The sequence below is a fragment of the Genypterus blacodes genome, unplaced genomic scaffold, assembly GCF_046128005.1.
Source record: "Genypterus blacodes isolate CSIRO-AG114 ecotype Tasmania unplaced genomic scaffold, CSIRO-AGI_Gbla_v1 ptg000028l_1, whole genome shotgun sequence".
NCBI lineage: Eukaryota > Metazoa > Chordata > Actinopteri > Ophidiiformes > Ophidiidae > Genypterus > Genypterus blacodes.
Window position 1 is genome coordinate 899,119 of NW_027466841.1, and position 20,653 is coordinate 919,771.

General features: G+C 48.5%; 1 protein-coding gene across 6 annotated transcripts in view; it reads left to right on the plus strand.

The window, feature by feature from the left end:
- Positions 1-866: 866 nt before the first annotated feature.
- srcin1a (SRC kinase signaling inhibitor 1a) overlaps positions 867-20,653 on the plus strand; it is a 34,557-nt gene continuing 14,770 nt past the window's right edge. For 2 of the 6 annotated variants that reach the window (XM_076143982.1, XM_076143987.1), the window contains exons 1-11: positions 867-953; positions 4,659-4,685; positions 10,907-11,102; positions 11,712-11,777; positions 12,031-12,326; positions 13,768-14,585; positions 14,673-14,774; positions 15,186-15,313; positions 17,049-17,209; positions 19,122-19,297; positions 20,496-20,626. In XM_076143982.1, the coding sequence (XP_076000097.1) occupies positions 11,000-11,102; positions 11,712-11,777; positions 12,031-12,326; positions 13,768-14,585; positions 14,673-14,774; positions 15,186-15,313; positions 17,049-17,209; positions 19,122-19,297; positions 20,496-20,626 (1,981 nt within the window). In that variant the 5' untranslated portion in view covers positions 867-953; positions 4,659-4,685; positions 10,907-10,999. Of the gene's footprint in view, positions 954-1,451; positions 1,505-4,658; positions 4,686-10,906; positions 11,103-11,711; positions 11,778-12,030; positions 12,327-13,767; positions 14,586-14,672; positions 14,775-15,185; positions 15,314-17,048; positions 17,210-19,121; positions 19,298-20,495; positions 20,627-20,653 lie in introns of those variants that run through there. The other 4 variants (XM_076143984.1, XM_076143986.1, XM_076143983.1 and 1 more) reach the window with 4 other exon arrangements.

Genomic DNA, 20,653 nt, shown 5'->3' on the forward strand with positions numbered 1-20,653 from the left:
ACGGAGGGGCAAAGCTGGCACCATTCAGGCGTGAAGGAGGACGGAAAGACACACGCGTGCACATATGGGCTCAGTTTCCTTTTTTTCTTTCACCAATCCATGTCTTCCTCTACTACGGCAAACATCAGGCAGGTTTTTTTTGCAATTTACACCCCTTTTTTATGCCTTTAACGCTTTCATTCATTCTCTCTCTCTCACTGACACACAAACACACCCACACACGTATTTACCGCTGTGTGTGTAAAAAGTAAATCCAGCGATGTGACACAACAGATGAGCACATCAGGAGGCTGAGAGAGAGAGAGAGAGAGAGAGAGGAGGTGGGAGAGGAGGTAGGAGAGTGGGTGAAAGACAGGTGGAGTCCATAGTTGCCGTGGCAACCTCTGCCATATATGGCAAGTGGGGATATCGCGTTGCAAAGGTCAGGTTGTAGAGAATTGGACGAATGGTAGAGAAAGGAAGAACAGAAGAAAGAGAGAGAGCGAATGACGGGAGGAAGACGAGGAGGAAGAGAAGCAGCAGCCAAATCCTCAAGTGACGGAGCGTTTTCACTGCACAGGCGAGGAGCCAGAAGAGCCCAGGATTCCTTGTCATCTCGTGGCTGTGCAGAGCGTGGACAGTGCGGATGGAGGTGGGGGGCGAGGAGGTGGAGCTAGGGAGGAGAACCACAGCCAGTAAGGCAGCCTGCTGCTCAATTAGCCAGCGCCAGCAGGAGCCAGCCAGCCATCTGCGAAGGAGTTAATCGGCTGGTGTTGTAATGAATTAAATAAAGAGTTTCCGCCGCATGTGCTACTGGAGAGCGAGACAGACAGAGAGGGAGGAAGAGGGAGGGAGGGAGGGAGGAGGGTTAGAGAGGCAGAGGGAGGGAGAGACTCTCTGGCAAAAACGCTATGAGGATTCACTGCACCTGACGGACAGCCTGGAATGACTGGAGAGGCACAGGTGCACTGCAGGTGAGACAGCACTGGAAGCTGGAGTGTGTGTAGAGGTGTGTGTGTGCGTGTGTGGGAAAGGGACGTGCCGGCTGGGATTAGATTCCATGCCTGTAGTGTTTGTTGTGGTTGTTGTGGTGACGGTGTGCATATGCTCAGCAGCACAGAGGGAGCAGGCTGAGTGGACATTACAGTACACACTGCACAGCTCTCACTGTGTATGTGTGTGGGGGTGGGGGGGTGAGCATTACTGTCATTTGCTATGCAGGTCAGTTAGTGTGTGTGTGTGTGTCTGTGTGTGCTTAAGAGGGAGAAGGCTGTGGTGGGCTACATTAAGAAACCAGCAAAGTGGACCGGAGGTGGATTGAGGGGAGAAATAGTAAGATGGAAATGGGGCGAGGGGGGTGTGCAGAGAGGATGACGACATGAGAGAGCGAGAGGGAGAGAGAGAGAGAGAGGGAGGGAGAGCAGGGGGTGGAGGAGGGGTGTGAGTGCAGCCTGCTTAACATGCAGGTCAGGTAACGTGGCGTTCCACGCTGCAAGGCTCCGTCCTTCTGTGTGAGGCTTTGTGGGTGAGTGAGTGCACAGGATCTATACGTGTGTGTGTGTGTGTGTGTGTATGCATGCATTTATGTATGTTTCAGCACCACTCGGGCTTACATTCAGCGCTAATTAAGTCCAGCCGGAATCCTGAAAACACTCATCGACTGTTTCTCTCTGGAATTCTCTCATCGGGGTTTGTAATTCAACAGGAGGTTTATTAGACAACGACATACAGGAGCCTGAGTGATGATAATCAATATGACAGACCAACCTGATATGGGTGAAGCTGTGTTTGTATTGATTAGGGATTCTGTAAAGCAGGAATATATTGACTGCATTGATCGTGGCTGGAATTAAGGGGGAATTTATTAAGGGGGAATAATTCACCAATACACTTCACAGTCTAATCCCCTGATGAACCCTGTGCAGGCTTCTGTCACACAGACACACACACACACACACACACACACACACACACACACACACACACTCTCTCCCTGAGCTGTGTTTGCAACTCAAAGTCCAAGTCGGTCGTCTTTCAACAGCTGTCGGTGGAGCAACAGTTAGAACAACACGAGGGCGTGAAACGTGTTTACTTTGCTTGAGAAATGAGAGCGAGCCTGGCGGGGACAGACGCGCCACAAAGGGCCACAAATCACCTGAGCACCTCTGGATCCGGCTCCTCCACGTCATTCTGCTTTGTGGGAAAATGAAATCATTAACACAGTCTGAACAAGTGAAGCGGCGGTTATTCAGGACGCGGCGTCGGCGGCGTTGCCCCTCAGCTGCTGTCAGCTCAGACGCTTATCAAGGACCAAAATTGTGCAGCTTGCCGAGAAACGAGCGAGCGAGCGTGTGAGTGAGTGAGTGAGTGACAGGACACGCGGATCAGGCGACAGGAGCCCGGTCCAACCTGGAAAGACCTCCAGTCCTCTATTATCTTATCCATATTGGTGACCTAGTTTACATGACATGTCCTCACATTCACCTCACGTCCTCTTCACGTTCTCCTCACATTCTCCTCTCCTTTCTACACCGCTGCATCTCTCACGTCTCGCTCCAGGCGTCTTGAAATACCGGAATGACTAGTTTGGGATAATTGTGATTAGCGCTGCATTATAGGGTTGCGGAGGAATTACAACAGTGTTGACAATGTGAATGCACCCTGGGAAAGAGCGAGTGTGAACCGAGCTTATGCTTCACACTGGTGTCGGAGCTTACACGCCCACATATGTGCCGCTTTCTAATGTATAAAATTACAAATCACTAAATTGGCTCCCTGCTCCCTGGAACTCTATGTGAAGTGGACAAATACTGCAGAGGCTGCACGGTGTAATGCAGTGCAGTTGCCCCATAAATCAAATCGTACTTCAAAGAATTAGTGAGTTGATTCCACTTTGTGCTCTGAGTTTGTGGAGTTGTAAATTGTGTCGTGTTATGTAAACGGCCTGGTAGTGTTGTAGTTGAAAGGCATGTGTGAAATATGTGAATGGTGTTTGTTGCTTTGGAGCCGATCATCATCACGCACGTCTGTTTTGTTACGGCTGTTTAGTCGCGCCTCGGTTACTTCTCCAGGAAATATTGCCGCCGTGGATTAACATAATTACATAAAGGATCTATGCAGCTTTATACTCCATCATATGAGAGAGAGAGAGAGAGAGAGAGAGAGAGAGAGAGAGAGAGAGAGAGAGAGAGAGGGACAGAGGGACAGGGACAGAGAGAGAGACACAGACAGAGAGAGAGGGAGAGAAAGTGAGAAAGAGAGACACACACACAAAGACAGAGAGAGAGTCGGAGGGACAGTGAGAGAGAGAGACACACACACAGACAGGGTGAGAGAGAGAAGGAGAGAGAGTAAGAAGCACAGAGAGATAGAGAGAAAAGGAGAGAGAAACACAGACAGAGTGAGAGAGAGAGAGGGGGGGGGAGAAGAGAGACACGCACACAGACAAAGGGAGAGAGAGAAAGAGTATGAGAGAGAGAGAGAGAGAGACAGACAGAGAGAGAGGGAGAGAGACAGACACAGCGAGAGAGAGAGAGAGAGAGAGAGAGACACACCGACAGAGAGAGAGAGAGAGGGAGAGAGAGAGGGGGGAGAGAGAGTGAGATACAGATATCATAGCCAAATGGAGGCCCATTTAGTGAAAGATTACATTACAATAAGGTAATAATCAGTTGAAAATGCTCCTTTGATGCTTGTGTTTAAACAGATGGAGCCTGTGTTCCTGTGTTCAGGCAATATTAAAATGGAAGGCAGATAATGAAGAAGCGCCGAATATCATAAATCAAAACTTGTCTTGTCACTTTTTTTTCACCCCGGTGCCAGCAGAGTAATGTGGATCTGGCAAACGGGGGGGGGGGGGGGCGGGGGGCTGCCTGTAGATAAGAGAGAGAGAACCAGGACCAGTTTGGATTAGAATTAGAAATCATGAACGCCCCGAATTGTCTGTGGTGTCATTTTGGTATTTTAATGGACACAACTTGCTTCCTGATGCCTAAACCCAATATGTGAGTGCCTGAATGTGTGTGTGTGTGTGTGTGTGTGTGTGTGTGTGTGTGTGTGTGTGTGTGTGTGTGTCTGTCTGAGGGGAGATGATGCAGCAGGTGGGGTAACCAGGTTTGGAGCTGATAGCAGGTGTATGGAGGGAGAGGCAGGATGGGAGGAGGGCACAGAACGGCTGCCGGCCTGTGGTGGCGTTGTCGTCGTCCAGGCGATGGTCCAACGCTGTAAACAACAGAGCGGCTGCTGTTTGATTCCGTTTCGCTCTTTTCATTTCGCTCCGGCTCCAGAGTTTCTGCCAAATATCACATAAAACTTTGCTTTGCAATCTGACACCTGCAAAACATTCTCACATTAACACCAATCACAGGTAATGATTGAGGTTTAAACAGTCACATTAGATGATGCTGTCAGTAATATTGATGCCTTTCAGAAACAGGCTGTCAGCTAAAGGAGCCCAAACCATTTGAGTGATGCAAGCCATCCGGCTGATAATGCTCTTGTTTTTGCATTTGATTTTGTGTCAGAAGCCTCCTGTCAGCCTGTATCTCCTCTCTAATCCCTGGTTTTCTTCTTACTGTTGTTCCTCCTTGTCAGTGAAGTTGACGACTCATTATCGGAGAGGCGAATGTCTAACTTTTCTCTTTCCGTCTCCCTCTTTTCTCCTTCATGGAACATCTCAGCAACAGCCAAACTACTGGAGCTTTAAGGTCAGTGCTGCGTGTCTAAGCGTCCCTGTGCGTGTGTCACTCTCCTGCTCATTGTACCTGAGTGTGTGTGTGTGTGTGTGTGTGTGTGTGTGTGTGTGTGTGTGTGTATGTGTGTGTGCGCTACTGTGGGATCCTGTCTGTCTACCTCTCTTCCCCCTTTGGGTTTTTGGCCTCCTGTGAGAGTCTGACTGAGATTAAAGGAGCCACAGTCGCCACGGCCCTGCCTCCATGACGCCCCCTGTGGCAAACATTGGTACTTGTTGGCGCTACAGAGCTCTGACTCGATTTCAGCTAATTCAATTTCAAACATTTTCATTTTCAAACATCATCTGACCGCCAAAGTCAGGATCAAATCCACACCGGGCTAATCCAAACATCAGGGCCAGATTATAGGAGTGTAAGTGGATTTGCCCGAGCGTGTTAACCCAGTTGGCACCAGCGTTCCCTGCGATTGCATTTCCTCACCGGGCACGCTTCCCTGCATTCCAACGATGAGTCATGTATATTTGACAAATGACAAAATCCTATTAATACCATCTATGTGCTGATCTCACACCACATTTTTTGCCTTAAACGCAGCAGGCAGAGAGGCGACAGAGTGCATGTAAACAAAGCAGCTCAGAGCCGATGGGCGTCTCCTCTGATTCCAGGCTCATAATGTCAGTTTGACATGGTGGAAATGTCACAGAATGTCAGGAGCTTTATGCACTGACCCATGAGGCTGAGTGATTGATCTCACACTCCTTTCATTAGTTTAGCATTCAGCACGCTACATAGTTACGACTTCAATGACGCTTCCTAAAGCAAAACCACAGTAAACAACGTCAATATAGAAATAAAGAACCAAACTTCAAACACATTACGTTTCCAGAAAGAGTCTGTGAGTACTTTGTTGATTTTGAAATAAAGTCTGCAGGTTGGAGAAGAAGTAGTTTGGGTTCCTTGGCACTGTGGAGTTAGTTTCCATCTGTTAAACCATTAATTAAGCCAAGTTTCTGAATCCGAAAATGGAGAAAGTGAGAGTCTGAATGGATGCTTTGGCTCCTGCTGCAGTGCAAAGAAAATGTAGAATAAATCAGCTGAGAGAGAACTTCCTCACACACACACACACTTTTATATAACTCATCATCTTGCTCAATTGTCTTCATCTCCTACTAACATTTCAGAGACCTGCTCAATCCGCCTCTTCTGTAATTTAAGCTTCGCCCGGATTCCCCTTTGCTGCTAAATATAAATGATATGCGGATGTGTTGGGGAATGTGGAAAAATATAAATATTCATGTAATGGATGTGATGAGACCTTATTGCATATTGCACTGAATGCCCTCATAGATCTTACTTAAATCAATTACTGTCTGCATTTAAAGATACAGAAGGCAGGATTAGGTCATCACGCGCGTGTGTGTGTGTGTGTGTGTGTATGTGTTTGTCCTCTTCCTGCCTCTAAGAGAGCCGAGCTAATAGGCCACACGCTATCCCCAAACATCGACTCTCAGTTTTGGCAAAACGCCGCGTCACTCCTCTCTTTGCTCTTCCTTGAGTGAGTGACACACACAATTACCACAATTTGGGCGTAGCAATTTCCCCTGGTCGCCTCGATGACGCAGGTTTGAGGGATGGCGAGGGATTTGGTCAGACCGTCTTGAGATTTGTTTTTAAAGGAGATTGACAGAAATAATGATTGCAGAAGAAGAGGGAGTGAGAAACAAACAGATGCGTGCGATGAACTGATCCAGGTGGCTGCATTTAGCTGTTTTTCTTTTTCCGAGTGCTATTTTTGGCGACGGGTAGCCGGCGAGTCACTCAGAGTAAAGCTGCTCAAACACAGGCAGCAACAGCACAAACATGGCACCTGGGCGCAGCACGTTGGACGCCACCGTCTCCGCCGCCGCCGCCAGGGACTAAGGGCTGAAGCAGACGTGCGGGGGGAGGAAGAGGGGGATAAAGCCGATCAGCACAGAATCCCAAGTTAGCTTTGGGAGAGGTGGGCGAAGACGCGAGAGTGACAGTGGATTAAAAGTGAGGAGAGGACAAGACGGACTACTGGAGGCCAAAGACGACGGAGACAGACACGGCTTTAAACAGAGACAAAAGGAGAAGCTGGAGGAGGGAAAGGGAAGGGGGAAGATAAGTGGACAGAGATGCAGCAGAGGTGTGAGGATTGTGATTTTAAGCACTTCAACACCTGTCTCTCATGGAACGGCCCGGAGCTAAACACTCGTCCTCATTTCACAGACATCCAGACATCTTTGACATTTCAACTGCTAACGAATGTCCGTCCACTCTGAATCCTGCCTGTTTAACATGGAATGAAGAGACGGAGGCTGCAGTCCAATCCGCACTCACTCAGATCCAGATCCAGACAGAGATGAATTCTAATCTGGCCTATGAGCTGTAAAGCCTGTAAAGAACTATTGGCTCCTTTCAAAACCCCGACTTGGTTTGTTCCAGAAAGGTCTCACATATTATTCCTGTAGGCACGTTGGCAGAAATGGACAAAACCGGAAACAAGCAGGATAAATGTGACCAATTAGTTTGATCTCATTGCATTTAAGCTTTTCTACTTCACACACGTCTTAACCGGCTTCTTATTCCATTTTCCCGCCTCACCTTAAAAGAGGGCGGGGCCTTAACTACATCTGATGATATGAAGGTGGATGGATGTGATGACAACTCGGCTTAGCTACTCTAAATGTCTAAATTCTGTTTCCCGAAGAGGCCATTTGTCCTTCCTGTTTCCCTCTAAACATCCCTCTAATGACCCTCACATGATCAACAGCATCATTAACTTTTACAATTGGACGTTTCAACTCATTTTGCGGCGTCGCTTCTTTTTACGACACGTCTAAAACGGCGTTGGAAAGCTTTTGTTCAACTCTCCAATTGATTCTGTGCGTTTCCTCCACTAAAACTCAGCGTGGGTGTCGACACTGAGCGGTACACTTCTTGAGTTACACGTTCAAATATTGAAATGATGCGATGCCGCTCAGAGGTGAAGAAACAGTCAATGTCAAAGCAGTTTGTAAAAGTGTACGAGACGAGAAAAGAGGCGGTGAGAGGTTGTGTTTAATTTAATGCGTTTTGTAGCCTGAAGTGTTGCGGTCTCGCTTTCCACTCCTGTCACTTTAGCCTCGTGTAAGATCCTCTTCCTCCTCCTCCTTTGTTCCTCTTCCTCTTACACAGGTGTCGACCCCTGGCAGCGATAGAGTTGAGTTGGAAAAAGTTGAGATAGCGCTAAAAGGAAAGGTTGGGGTGCAGGGAGAGCTGGAGGTGTGTGTGGTTGTATAGAGCCAGTCGGTCCAACTCTGGCCCCCGCGGGTCACGTGGGGGCGTCATGGGAGAGACGTTAGAGACAGTGGAGATGTTAGGACGGTCAACCGCTCATCGCCCTGTGTTATAACACGTCCACACACTTGTTTATGAGGAGGTTAATGTAGAGTGACTGCTGGCTTCTCGCTGTATTTACACACCCTGAATACTCTACTAATGATTTCTTCAGCTCTGCAGTCAAGACGTCCGCATGGATGGAATGATAATAACAGAGTAAACATGAAGCGTTGTGTGATCGCAGCAGGGCAGAAAGGTCTTTAACTCGGACTAAACTCATTTTGATTCATGTCAGAAACCTTATTTATGGCGTTTAATCGGTTGCTTTGATGAGTGACGTGCTGCTCCTCTCAAACAGCCGGCTGCTTCACATGGAGGTGGACTAAGCTGGTATAACAGCAGCTCAGGAAAAGCGTGTGTGTGTGTGTTTGTGTATTCCGTCCGTGGGGATTCCGTGTCTAGTTTAATAGTCATTGTTGACGTTACTCATTCACTTGCCCCTGAGAGAGAGTGAATGGAAATGTGAAGCTTCCAGTCAAACTGCCTCCTTGCTAACCTCCAGGCTGCTGTCAGCTCTGACAGACGCTGTGAGGAATCCAGGCTCAGCTCCGTCACGCAGCACCACATTCTCAATTCCCTTTCCGTTTCCCTGGCAAAAAAGTTTCAAGCAGGTTGTTTATCCCTTGAAATGAAACTCTAAAACGCACCGGTACAATCGCTGGGTTGAGTTTTGAAGCAAGCGAGTCAAAGTTCTCGTGTTTGTCTTGTCGGGAACTCTGAGGGAAATAACTGGGCTGACATTTTTCAGACACGATGCACTTTTTAAGTTATTCGCATCCGAGCTGGAAGCCGTTACAGACTCAAACTGTAAGTGTTACATTTACAGGGCATGCTATATATAAGACTCTCACCGTGTGTTTACCACCCACCCAATGCTTCATCTGGCTACAAATATGACACGCTCCAACTCCACCTTGCCTCTGCACCGGAGTGTGTGTGTGTGTGTGTGTGTGTGTGTGTGTGTGTGTGTGTGTGTGTGTGTGTGTGTGTGTGTGTGTGTGTGTGTGTGTGTGTGCGTGTGTGTGTGTGTGTGTTGCTGTTTGCTGTGGTCACGGTTTAGATTAACGACCCCATTACAAAACACAGTGGGGGTTATCTGTCAGCATCACGCCCCTCTGTGTGCTCAGACACTGGCTGCCTGCTGCCGCTATCACTGGACAACACTGCTGTTGTTATTCTGCATGCAAGTGTGTGTGTGTGTGTGGCTGACAGAAGGAGTGTGAGTTACAAAAAACGGATTATTCTGGCTCTCTGGCGTGATAAGGTGAGCCATATTTGTGCTTAGGAGATGCCATCATTAGGCCTCATACCTCCACCAAGGCTGAACAAGCTGAGAAGAAATCTGTCTTGTTCGACTCAAACGAAAGAAACAACCAAAAAACATATTTCTTTGTTCTGGATTTATAGCTCTCTCTCTCTATTATTGGAGATACAGTGAAACCATCTGTTTGCCGCTGAACCATCTCAGCTGTACATGAGTGGTTGATCCATGTTTACGCCCTATTTACCGCACAGTAATCCCATTAATATGCTCCCTGTCCAAGCGTGTGTTTTCATGATGAGACTTGTGTATCGCGTATTGCCGAAATTCCCCCCTGAGTGCAGATCTGTGTCATTATTTAACATGTTCTTTCCTTCGTGTTCCGAGCTTAATCACAATTACTTTGACTCTTTGAGCAATCTGACTAAACATCCGACCAAACACCAGACACACACACACACACACAGGTGGACTCTGAACCTAATCAGTGGGAATTAATCGGACATTAGCGGTGACACTGTTAGTTATGTGTTTCTCTATCTGGTTTTAGTGCTGTTTACTGCGCAGCGTTTGCTTCCTGTTTATCGCCTCATTAACAAAATGGTAAATATCTCTGGGTGTCTGCGTTTAGCGTTCGATGAATAAACTCAAATATTTCACTGCCGAGAGTCACGGAGCATGGCGGCGGCCCTCTGCGTAGCTTCTGTTCCACTCTGCCGTTAATTAAATCCCTCATTAATGAAAGCCAAGACAACGCTGAGGAAGGAGGGGGGGGAGAAAGAGGGAGAGAGGGGACATACGAAAGGAAAAGTGTTGTGTGGTACTTCATGGTGCGAGGAGGAAGAGGAGGAGGAGGAAGGGGAGCCGCCAAAGCTTCTGTAATGTGGCTAAGGATGTTTCCGCCTCTGCCTCTGTCATCCAAACAGTCAGCAGACGGCATTCTGGGAGCTCATTACAGCAGCCTCGGCGCTGGAGGAGATGCTACGGCGGTGGGAGATCGTGGTGGGGGGGGGCAGTTCACTGAGCTCAGCCCCCCAGCTGCAGTAACAGGCATCCAGACAGATGCCTCGGCACAGGCCAGCAGGATAAGCCCGCAGTGACAGCTCGGCATTTGCATGAGCAATCCCCATCCCACCGGCTCTCATTTAAAGTTCGTAACAGCACGAGGCGGGGACGCGGGTTTGGGTGAGGGCATGTGGAAGGTGTGCAAAGTCGAGCAAACACGACACAACTTCTGCATAGACTAGAGGAACACAGAGGCTCCTGGGCTCTCCTCCTCCGTGCCTTCTGCAGGGATGACGGCGGCGACCCCGCTGAGCCATTTGAATACAATTGCCACATCACGCTGCGATGCTGCTGGTAATTCCTGGTGAATGTCTGGCAGTTAAGCCGCTGTAAAGGTCTTGTTAATCTCGTTACGTGCTTTCATTGTGTGCCGTCTCATTGTGTGTTCGCTGTCTCTTCCATTCTGTCTTCCTTCATCTGCCCTGTCCAAATCCATTCTCCTCGCCTTCCTGTTCACGTCTCGCCATGTAATCTCCACGTGTCCTCTTCCTTTCCTCCCCCCCTGCAGAGCCGCAGTCCCCGGCACTCCCAGTCTACCCAGTCTGGGCTCGCCGACCAGGCCGCCAAGCTCTCCTTCGCCTCCGCCGAGTCCTTGGAGACCATGTCGGAGGCAGACATGCCCCTCGGGTTCAACCGGATGAATCGCTTCCGTCAGAGCCTGCCGCTGTCCCGCTCTGCCAGCCAGAATAAGCTACGATCTCCAGGTAGAAACCATCACAGGCTCTTAACGTGGCGCACCCAGAGTCTGAGTTACAGCAGTTGTTAATGTGGATCGCATCTGTTTTGATCAGTGCTGCGTAAGATGCTATGCAGCTTCCTGTGAGTGCTGTAGTATATGTGCTCACACTGTATTTAGTACCAGAGGAAGCTTTTATTTAGTAGCTATATTGTGTATTTTAAGCATTTAGACGTCGGGCTGCAGGGTTCTCTTAGGGCGCAGGAGCGTCTTGTGCGTTTTCTGAAAGAGTAAATATGGGAGTTGGGGACAGGTTTAGTACAAAATGGCCCTGGGAGTTTAGGGGGGATTAGTGTGGCTGGTCCAGACTCATAAACACTGAGGTGTGGGGTTATGTCAGGCACACGGGGATAAAACCAGCGCTGTAAAAGTGAAGTGGCAGTGATTGACGAGGGCCATTTTAAAGCGAGTTTGGACATAACTGGAACAGGAGCTGCCGATCTCTCCACATTAACCCCTGCCTCTCCTCCATCTCTCTCTGCTGCAATCTCTCTCATTCTACTCGACTCCTTTTTGATTAACGTTTCTTCCTTTCTTTTGTTTTTGCCTGTTGTATTTCCCATGGCTTCCCATCAAGATGAAAATTGTGACGTCCGTCTGGCGTCAGGAACATCTATGACCACAGCTTTGCTTAAGACTTACAGTATGTTTTTCTCATTTTGTTTTTATTATAGCTGCAATCCAACGTTGGACCTGCATCTTTACACATAAGCTGTGAATTCTCACACCTCATATTCTCACATTCAGAAATATCAGCGGTTTGTCATTGATTATCCATGCTTATGTCTTAAAATACAAACTAGAGTCTGGAACGAGAACATTTTCAGCATAATTGGCACATTTTCCTCATTCCAGGAGACTTAACCCTTCGTCCTGCTGCTCTTCTTCTCCTCTAGGCGTCCTCTTCCTCCAGTATGGTGATGAGACACGCCGGGTGCACATCACCCATGAACTGAGCAGCCTGGACACGCTGCATGCCCTCATTGTGCACATGTTCCCTCAGAAGTTGACAGCCGGCATGCTCAAGTCGCCCAACACGGCCATCTTGATCAAAGACGAGGCGCGCAACGTCTTCTACGAGCTGGAGGACGTGCGGGACATCCAGGACCGCAGCATCATCAAGATTTACCGCAAAGAGCCCATCTACGCCTCCTACCCTGCTGCACCACACCTGGCTAACGGGGACCTGAGGGTGAGTGGGGGGGAGAGGCGGGAGGGGTTGGGGACACTGAGTCACTTTAGAGAAACACGCTTACACTGATTTCCTGTGAGTCAAATGCTTCCAGCTCAGCTGCAGCGACAGTTTTGCGCTTGTAGTCTTTTTTTTTCTAAATGTAACAGAGGATTTTATGTTTCAGTACTAATGACAGGCTGTTGTGGTGTGTGTGTATGTGTGTCTCTGTGTGTGTATGTGTGTGTGTGTGTGTATAAGTAATTTAACAGGTATTCCTCCTGGAAATGCATTTTCTTATCTTCAAATAGGCCATCTGTTGCCGTGCAGACACCAGAGAACAATGTTGCTGTGTGAAATGAGGATATTTTACCATCCTAAGCTTTTTCAGCTTGACTGAAAATCAAGAGAGCCCAGAGGAACCAGATTCAAATGTTTCTAGGCGAAACGCTCCTCACCATCTGCATTATTCACGCAAAATTTAGAATACAACCATTAACCAAGCAAATAGGCGTTGAAAGATAAGGACCGCGGTTCTGCCTGCACGCGTGTGTGTGTGTGTGTGTGTGTGTGTGTGTGTGTGTGTGTTGAGAGAAAGCTGACCAGCACAAAAGTCGAAGCAGCACATTTATATTTTAATGCACCACAAGTTTGATACAAGAAATCTTAGAAGGCTGATTTCAAGAAAGCCAGGAAAAATCAAAGTTTCCCGTCTTGCAGAATCCATCTTAACCCGTCTGCACCTGCTGGAGTGTAAACAGGAACAGCAGCGCATATTAACTAGCTCCTACATATTCATAAGGAATCTAGAAATTTGGATTTAAGCCTCTTTTGTGTGCATTTCCTCAATTTGCTGCGTGTATCAATGAGAATACAATTAAACTGCGTGGAAAGATGCAACTGTACTGCTGCCATCACGCAAAATGAGTGTTTATTGCGTAAATGCAGGAGGCACAAGAATATTTGGCTTTGGCTGGAGGATCGACATTAGTTGTGAAATAGAAGGCAGGTGAAGATGAACAGACGACGGCGACATACGCATTTGTGGAGGAGGAAGAGCTTTGTCTCCTGCGTCTTGTCACCTCTCTGCTAAGGGGAATAAATGGCGGCGGTCAGATAGCAAAGTGCTCCAAATCACTGCGGGCAAATGATAAGAGCAAAACACTTCAGTCCTCAGTGGAGAGAAGAGAAAATGGAGAAAGAGGACAGCGTGAGTGTGAGGATGGAATCCGTCCGTCCACGCCAATCACTCGTTTCTGTCTTTGTCCTGAAAAAAAGGGAGAAAATCAGAGACTATAATTCTGCTGTTAATTAATTGGTCTTTTGGGAAATCTATCAAGTTTTATTGGCGTGTGAAAAGATCTTTGTGGTCCTCAGCATGTCAGCCTGACACACGCCTAGCACAGTGCTCTGTTCTGTACGTCTCCATGGTAACTCAAATCCCTGCTTGCTGGTTTTTCAGAGGGAGATCGTGTACTCCTCTCGGGACTCCTCCCCCACCCGCCGCCTCAACACCCTCCCCCACTCCTCCTCCACCTCGTCCGCATCCGGCTCGCCGTCCCGCTCGCGCCTCTCCTACAGCGGCGGCCGTCCTCCGTCCTTGGCCGCGCCCCAGCACGGCGAGCACGCCAGGCACCCCCACCACCCCCCGGCCGGACACGGTGCCAACGCGGGCCTGTCGCCCTCCCCCAGCGCCATTCTGGAGCGGCGTGACGTCAAACCCGATGAAGAGGTCTCTGCCAAAAACATGGCCCTGATGAAGAGCGAGGGGCTGTACGCTGACCCCTACAGCTTAATGCACGAGGGCCGCCTCAGCATCGCCTCCACTCAGTCTCTAGCCGCCATCGGTGACCCCTTTAACTTTCCTGTCTCCACTGGTCTGTACCGGCGAGGCTCCGTGCGCTCCCTCAGCACCTACTCAGCTGCCGCTCTGCAGGGAGACCTGGACGACTCCCTCTACAAACCTGGCGGCTCCCTCTACTCTGACACGTACTCATCAGCGACTCTGGGCATGGGTTTCCGCATGCCGCCCTCGTCCCCGCAGAAAATCCCTGACATGCAGATGCGGGACAGGGACTCGTACTCCAGCTCGCCTCGGGCCTCGCCTGTCAGACAGACCTTCCGCAAGGACTCGTCCTCCTCCGTGTTCGTGGACAGCCCTAAGTCCAGGCCCAGCTCCGGCTCAGAGCCTCTGTGTCTGACGGCGGGGCCCGGGGAGGGCGGCAGGGCCACGCCCGGCTTTGGCTCCTCCCTCTCTGGGCAGGACCCTGACAACAGCAGGTCAGGACTTCACTTTATATCATAATCGATCGTTTGCATTGATGCGTTTAGTGTTGTGCAATGCACTCAAGATGTATACCTGCATAGGGACCATCGTCTGGAGCGTATGGAGGCCATGGAGAAGCAGATCGCCAGCCTGACTGGCCTGGTCCAGAGCGTCCTGACCAGAGCGCCAGACAGTGACAGCACGTAAGCCTCTCCATTACACCCCATTAAAGCTCCAATGCACAGATATAGATGCAGCCCAGGCACAGGAAGCTTTATCGACAAGAACAGGAGCGAGCCATTATCAGAGCCATTATCAGCTCTGAAGTGCTGCTTTACTTTGTGAGCACAACAAAAGTACAAAGCTCCACATTAGCTGCAGGCCACAGCACTATTGATTTATGCAGCACGACACATAAAGATGTGTGAGATATGTTCCTTCTGACTGAATTTTGAGCTCTTGGTGTACGCGGGGAGCCGTTACCATGACAACACCATACCCGTGAAGACGACAGGGGCCGTTCAGAAAGAGGATACACAGCATGCATGTGTCCAGTCGTGGCGCTGTTAGCGTTAGCACTGTAATTGCCTTGCCCTGTGGCCCTTGATCCTCAGGTGCGGCCTGCTGCGTCTCTGCATGATGGCGGGCTGCCCACCGGACCAAGGGACCGAGTTCTCACGGCCATTACCTTTCTCTTCCAGCGAGAAGACCGAAACTAACAGTGACGGCTCCGCGACTGGAAGTGAGTAATGGAGACCTGTGTACTGAATGGATGCAAACTAATACTATCTGATACTAACAATACTTCACTTCTAACAGTGTACTCTACTCTCCTACTAACTTCTATCTATCTATCTATCTATCTATCTATCTATCTATCTATCTATCTATCTATCTATCTATCTATCTATCTATCTATCTATCTATCTATCTATCTATCTATCTATCTATCTATCTATCTCTCTGTCTCTGTCTCTCTCTCTCTCTCTCTCTCTCTCTCTCTCTCTCTCAGTAGCCTCTGCACACCCTTGTCAGGTGTGTTGATTAGATGTATTCTTAGGACCGTGTGGGCGTAACAAGTTTGATTGACGCCTCTCTGACGCCCTGTTTAAGTTGGTTGTTAGGCTGGTTGTTAAGGTGGAAGCACAGACTCCATCATTATGACATCACCAGGTTTTAGTCCTACGTAACCATAGCGTTTGTGGTCTCTAGCTTGCTAGAACGAACGCTAACAACAGACAGAAAGGGACAAACACAGATGTTTTCCAGCTCCTCCTGTCTCCGGCTGTGGTTGCTAAGATAAGAATTCATTAACAACGCCAGTGCTGTGTGCGATCGACAGGAATAAACCACCTGTGAAGATGTTTGTGGAGTGCAGGAGCTTCTTCATTTACATGTTTTCAAAGCCGTCTGGCATGAAACTCTCCTTCATCTCTTTGTTCTTCCCTCTCATGTTTCCTGCACTTCCTTTCTTCCCTCCATGTAATGTTCTTCCGGACTGTTTTCTTCCCGTGGCCAGACCTTCACAGGGTCGGAGCAAGGACGGCCTTTGAATTATCCTCACAAATTGAAACACTGCCAAAGGACAAGTCATCAATCGAGTCATTTCCTCTGCTGTAGTCCATAAAAAAAGATCATCATTCTCTTAATGTGAACTTTGAAGATTCTCCTCTCTCTCTCTCTCTCTCTCTCTCTCTCTCTCTCTCTCTCTCTCCCTCTCTCTCATCCCTTTCTCCTTCTCTCTCATCCCTCTCTCCCTCTTTCTATCTCCTTCTCGTCCCTCTCTCTCTCTCTCTCTCCCTTATTAATTTCCTGTAACTGGCTCACTCTTTCTATATTCCAGCTGGACGCCTGAAGCGGAAAGGTAGTTTTCTATCTTCTACGCTGTCATCTCTCTCTCTCTCTCTCTCTCGCTCTCGCTCTCGCTCTCTCTCTCTCTCTCTCTGTCCCTCTCTCTCTCTCTCTGTCTGTCCCTCTCTCTCCTATCAGACGACTCACATGATTCTCTGCCCGCTGTGTGGGTGTGAGTGTGATGTCACTGGGAAGGTGGCGGTGTGTATCTCCTTGTTCTCCTCCTTGGGATGGTTCCTCTTGTCCCATCTCTGTCTCTGTGTCCGTCTCTGTCTCTCTGTCTCTTTACATTTCTGCGTGGTTATGCATTAAGGCATATTGGAGGGTTGTTTTGTCTTTTCTCTGTGTATGTGTGTGTGTGAGTGTGTGTGTGTGTGTCTTTTGGGGGAGGCATATATGGTTGTGGGTGGGTGTGTGTGTGTGTGTGTGTGTGTGTGTGTGTGTGCCCAGATAATGTGTGTATGTACGCTACTCTGGGCCTCTGCATTGCTTTCTTGTGCGTTTCCCAGAATGCTTTTCTCTGTGTTGCCGTTTCTACCATGAAACAGCCTAACAAAGTAACCATAAGTGTTTGACCCCTCTGACCCCCCTCTGACCTCCCCAATGTCCCGCTCTGTGATTGGCAGCTCACACACCGTCAGCACCTCTGGCTCTGATGCCTCCGCCTTCGTCCAACATGAGCCCAGCAAACGGCGTCAACCGCATGCAGATGCAGCTCCACCTGAGTGGTCTTCAACAAAACGCCACAGACCTGCGCAAACAGCTGGCACAGCTGCGTAAGACACAGGTATGTCACGTACACATCACACTCTGGAGATGTTTGGAGTTTACGTACCGTATCCAGAGGTCTTTGAATGGGCCGTTAGGAATCCATGTTCCGCTACAATAAAGGCTGAACATATCTATTTCTGGATTCTGTGTAGTTGTGTTGGTAATGATTTCAGGGTGGAGTGTCGTAGTTTGTAGAGCAGCTTTATAGAGGCTTTTTGAGGCTTTCCGTGGATTGTGAAACTCTGCGAGTGGATTGAGATCAATTCAGTCGAGACCTTTTTGTAAATGAATGGAGTTGTATTTTCCACAAGAAGGAGAAGTTCTTTGTTTCCTCTTACATATTTCAGTAAGTTCTGTCAATACCAGGGGAACTTTTTGGCGTAATGTTTCTGTTGCTTTCAAGAAAATAAATAATTTCCCAGATCAGTATGCTGAAGACGCAGCAGCGAGACCGGTGCACAGATTGACCCAAAGTAATAGCAAACGGCTCCATTTCCTCTATTCCTTCTCGACATTGTAATATTTGTATCGTGTGCAGTGGATATATTTCATCATCATACACTGAAGTGGTGCATTAGATGTTTATTTGATCTCCACTTCCTGTGCAGCTATCTACAGTAACACACCTGCAGGTTCATGTTACTTGCATGTGTTTCATGACACCTGTGCTTATCACGTATGAAGCAGTGTGAGAAACTGCATGACAGATAAAAGCCCATTCAGCTATGATCTCATGTTTCCTCAGAACGGATTTGAAAAAAACTTTAAGAAAGGGTTAAAAATGGAGAGATGAGGTTATCGTTTATTCTGTTGACGGCTGAGTGCGGTGCCATGGTTACAGGAGGCAGAGACGGGAGAAGATGATGACTTAAATGCTTCGGAGGCAGAGCGCTTCAGAGGCAACGGCCGACAGGAGGGCGGCGCTTTTGTTTGTTCTCTGACCGCAATCACAAGTGCCGGATTGAAGTCGCAGAGCGCCGAGGTGGAGAGGAAGAGGAAGAGCCGCTCTGGGTAGGGGAATAGCCGCTCTGAGAGAAAGGTAGAGCCGCTCTCACAGAGGCCGGTCTGCTGTTTTACCGTTCTGTGTGCCCACGCACGCCCTCAGCACTCAGATCAACGCCGTTACCCGCGGTGATGACCCACCTTTAAATTATACATGCGGCTGGTGAATTAAACAGGAGGAAGGTGCTGGAAAGAGGCGACGCATGCAGAGCTGCAGGACACCACATCTAAAAAAAACAAAACCATCGGCAGGATCATTAATCACAATATGTCAGGGAGATACGGGGATATGTTGAACGTTGCTTGCATTTCTGTCTTGTTTCATTTCCCGGAACATAAGGCTGATCAATTATGAATCTTTCTTGCTCAGCAGGTGCTTTCAGCTGAGGGAGTTGTATTACACGCATCTGTCCTGAATATTCTATTCATAACCCAGGGGGGTAGGGATCCGGGTTCATGCACATGTTAAGCGCAGGATGATGCGTCTGTACACACACACACACATACAGCACAGACTGCCGCAGCTTGTTGCATTCAGGACAATTGGACGATTGGTTTGAAGAACTGAGCTACAGTGCAGGGGTGAAGGACAACATGTTCTTCTTCAGACTTAACAAGGCAGAGAAAGTGGTAGCATAATACTGGCGAGGGCGCCGCTTGCCCTCTCAAGGACACAGAAGAAGAACATGTTGAAGTGCTGTAAATCACTGCTGTTCTTTGGAGGCCTGAGGCTGCTGCAGTCGTCCTCCTCATTGTCCTGCACTTCAGCTGTGATGGCACTGATTTCATATCTTCAACAAGATGTTGTCCAAAGGCCAGAAAGACCAACACTGATAACACACACACACACACACACACACACACACACACACACACATACACACACACACACTCACAGTGTGTGCGTTTGTGTGCGTCTTTCTAAGATGGAGAACCAGGATTCGGTCCGAACTCTGCTGAAGCGCACGGAGGCCGAGCTGAACGTGCGTGTGTCCGATGCCCTGAGGAAGCAGGAGGATCCCCTGCAGAGACAGCGCCTTCTAGTGGAGGAGGAGAGACTCAAGTACCTCAACGAGGAGGAGCTCATCATCCAGCAGCTCCAGTAAGTACTGCAACACTTTGACTTTGTTGAATCAATAACAAACAGCTGGTTCTCTTCAATAGTCGTAGTGTGACAAATAAGAAGCAACTTTAACAATTGATGAGAGTTTTAAGGCGGTATGACTGATTCCTCCTGGGTGGGTTTAGATGTAAGATAACAGTTGTGTAGTTGAGAGCAGTTCCACACTACCAGCAGCCAACGTACAGGACCTTTGTAATTAGCCGACTCGCTGGTTGATACGCTGACGGGATGAAACTGTATTTGTAATCAGACCCAGATTCTAATTAAGATCGGAAGCGTTTGAGTGTCCAGCGGCTAATTAATGTGAGCAGAGTTACCTTCAGCTGCAGTAAGGAGACGGCTTCAGTCTGGCTTTAGTCTCGTACGCGGAACTGTTCCACCGCCGTGGCGTGGGGTGACGCGGCCCTGAATCTCACCTTGAGTGGCGTTTTGATTGCAGAGTAATTGATCGGCCTGTTAGACGATCTTTGCTAATCGATGTCTGTTCGTCAGTGTGTCTAATTGCCATTTTATATAGTTAATTATACAAAGAGCTTTGATTCATTTCATGACTTGAGGGTGATTTATGTGACAGGAGGTTTGATCGGTTGCAGGCTTTTTGCGGCTTTTTGTTTCAGACCTCATACACACACACACACACACACACAGACACACACACAGACACACACACACACACACACACACACACAGAAGCTGCCTCCTTTGGGCTGAAGAAACACAACTTTATATAAATTCATGTTCACTGTTTTCTGCCTTGACGACATCTCAGTTATGTTATTTTAATCATCGAACGTTTGACTTCAGCTGTTGTACACGAGGTTGAAAAATCACTTTGGTCCAGCTGCTTAGAGAAGCTAATGAATCCTGCAGAAGGAGCTCAGTGCTCATGGAACTGCGGCTTCGCTTTTTAAACGTTTCATTCAAGTTCTGAATCGGTGTTTGGCAGTAAACCATCGATCCTCTGAGACTCATTCACACGTTGAACCAGGTGAGAGACACTGGGGGTCCCGAATGGAGGTGGCGGTGTAGAAACGTTAGTCGTGGATGACTGAGCACCTGAATTGAGAGACGTTTTTTTGCTGTATTTTTCCAGCAGTATTATTCTGAGATAAAAAAAAATAAAAGGATGCGAGCAGATGAATCCCTGATGTTCATCCTTCTGTCTGTTCTGTCTCAGTGACCTGGAGAAGTCGGTGGAGGAGATCCAGAAGGAGTCGTCTGTCAACCACAAGCTGGTGACGGTGCAGGAGCTGGAGGAGAAGACCACCGTGCTGAGGAAGTTGGGAGAGACGCTCACGGAACTGAAGAGTGAGTCACACACGCACACAAACGTCA